At 41.9% G+C, this 2,880-nt stretch overlaps 1 gene segment (V, D, J or C); it reads left to right on the plus strand.

Annotated features, from left to right (window-relative positions):
- Positions 1-274: 274 nt before the first annotated feature.
- LOC130551112 (Ig lambda chain C region-like) lies at positions 275-2,197 on the plus strand. The segment is given in 3 exon segments: positions 275-493; positions 1,013-1,064; positions 1,753-2,197. Coding segments are annotated over 3 exon segments (585 nt in total).
- Positions 2,198-2,880: the final 683 nt, after the last annotated feature.

The following is a 2,880-nucleotide window of genomic DNA, read 5'->3' on the forward strand; positions in this document are numbered from 1 at the left end:
ATAGAAGGACAGAAGGGTCAAAATGCCTCTCTCCACATGAAACCAGAGGTTCTGCCATGGCTCTGCCACAAGATCAAGAAAAGCAAGACAAGATGGGGCAGAACCATGACAGAAGCCCCTCCTTAGGGAAAGGAAAGGCCGGCTGACACAAGGACTGGAAAGGCCGGCTGACACAAAGACTGGAAAGGACGGCTGAGACACGGACTGGAAAGGATGGCTGACACACGGACTGGAAAGGACGGCTGACACACGGACTGGAAAGGACGGCTGACACATGGACTGGATCGCCGGCAATCATCGGCTGGGCAGGCCTGGATGTCGACGAGACGGGACGGAAAGTCGGTGGCTGGGCAGCGATCTCTGGTGGCTGGGCAGCGTTCTCCGACAGCTGGGCAGCGCTCTCTGGCAGCTGAGCAGCAAACAAGGACACCGGCTAGATCACCAGTGGAACAGGAACAACACAAAAGACAGGGTGTCGACTCGACAGGCCTGGGTACCAGCTGGGATGCTGGCAGGGATCTGTGGCGGGAACAGGATACTGGCGGTCTCGACCCTGGAGGGGAACCCGACGACCTCAACCCTGGAAGGGAGCCCGGCGGTCTCTTTTGTAACATAACAAAACATGGCAACGGGAAGAAACAAGAGATTCTGCCATGGCTCTGCCACAAGATCAAGAAAAGCAAGACAATGTGGGGCAGAACCATGACACATTCTAGAGTTTTTGTATTTTGTCTCCTGCAAAATGTTGATTTTGAACTCTGTGTGTAAAGACAGGCAGAAATTCAATACTGTTCATGTTTGTTTGCTGCTCTCTCAGTATTCACTCACATCTGATATGATCACGAGACAAACATAAACTGCATTACAACAATCAAAATACAACAACATCATGTCTTTTAGTGTAAAAAACCAGCAAATTAGACAAAGCTGTATTATGTCTATTGTGTATAAATGTGTATATGAGTGACAGTCAGTGAAGCGCTCCGAGGTTTTTGTACAGCTGCTCTATTAGTTTCTATCACTGTGGTGGACGTTTGGCGGCGGCACCAGACTGGATGTTGGCAGTGAGTACAAAATTATATCAAAATGTTCTTGCTGTTGCTTTTTAATATACATTCATACTTGGTATCATTTGTATTGTTTTTTTTCATTTCTTTTATTTGTTTTGCTTTTGCAGCGCATATTTATATATACTGTAATCATTTAATGAATATTTAATCAGAGATTCTTTTGTTTACTGCTTGCTGTTGTGCTCTGAATGCGACGTTTGAAGTGCTCAAAAATATCAAGATATGGCCAATGTCTTAATATAATGTAAAGTTTTAATCCTCCACGTCTTGATATTAAAATAATTATCATGCAGAATTAAATCTTCCAAATTTCAGAAAAAAATTGAACTACAGGAATCATGTGTTCATGCAAAACGTGTTTAATCACTAATATGTTTGGATTGTTATATGCTGATGGGGAAATATATTTTTCATTTTAACTTTGGTAGTTTGTAAATCTTTAGTTTTGTGTTTATAAATATGTTTTGGGTATGATGTTATAACAATTACCAAAAGAAAACAACTAGCGATTTGTAATGAAGTGCCATGCATGATTTCACTGGTGGTGCCATGATTTTATCAGACATGCCACAGTTAAACTAAACATATATGTAACTATGGTGAATGTAAACATTATAGTGAAGGTGTAAAGTAGAATTAAAAGCCTTCAAGTCTCCACCAACNTGTGTTCTCTGTATATCAGGTGTAACTCGTCCTACAGTTACGGTCCTGCCAGCGTCCAGTGAAGAGATTTCCAGTAAGCAGACAGCAACACTGATGTGTGTGGTCAGCAAGGGCTTCCCTTCAGACTGGAGCTTGAGCTGGAAGGTGGATGGGAACAGCAGGTCTCAGGAGAACAGCGCTGGACTCCTGCAGAAGGACGGTCTGTACAGCTGGAGCAGCAGTCTGACTATCTCTGAACACGACTGGATCAAGAGCGTCTCAGTGAGCTGTGAGGCCACACGAGGAGACCAGACAGTCACTGGACAAGTGAAGATAGATCAGTGTTCTCAATAGATCCTCTGTCTTCTGCTCTCTTCTTCTCATTCATGTCTCACAACAGTGGCTTTCTATTCATATGTGCTTCATTCATTCAGTGATGAGTTTATTTTGCTAATATTCAATAAAAGAAAAATAACAAACTTGAATATGTGTTGGTTCATTTGGGTCAAACTCAGGGCTTTAAGTTTATAAATAAACTTGACTCAGTGAACCATGAACACTTGCAGATAAATGATGCAAAAGGTGATCCATCTTATGCTTGTGGTGTGACAGAGACATGAAACTCATGAGTGTGTGAGAACATCTGCTGTGTTGTGAGAGGAACAGAATCTCTCATCCTGATGATGCAAATCTGAGTTTCAGTTTCATTGTTTCTCACTTTGTTCTCTGGAATGAAGCAGTTCAGTTTCCAGTTTCCAGTTTCCACTGACAGTTAACACACTGAATTATTTATTTTGTCTTGTCAGTTGTCTTTGGCTGCTGACTGGGACTTTAAGACACTGAGGCAATAATCTGTATCTGTATATGTATCATGTAAAGCATGATAAAAAATGTTAGAATTGCTGTGCTGCTTTATGTTTAGCCTGTAATAGTGTGTGTGCAGCAGCAGAATCAGTCAAGTGTATCAGTGTCAGTCTGACTAATGGAGGTTTTTGTACGACTCTTTATCACTGTGTGAACACATCTCTACTGTTGATATAGTGATAACTCTGACAGTAATAATATCCTGCATCTTCAGTCTTGACTCCACTGATGCTCAGAGTGAAATCTGTGTTTGATCCACTGTTTTATATCCAAACACTATTGATCCACTCCAATATTGTTATTC

Source organism: Triplophysa rosa, unplaced genomic scaffold (assembly GCF_024868665.1).
Source record: "Triplophysa rosa unplaced genomic scaffold, Trosa_1v2 scaffold647, whole genome shotgun sequence".
Taxonomy (NCBI): domain Eukaryota; kingdom Metazoa; phylum Chordata; class Actinopteri; order Cypriniformes; family Nemacheilidae; genus Triplophysa; species Triplophysa rosa.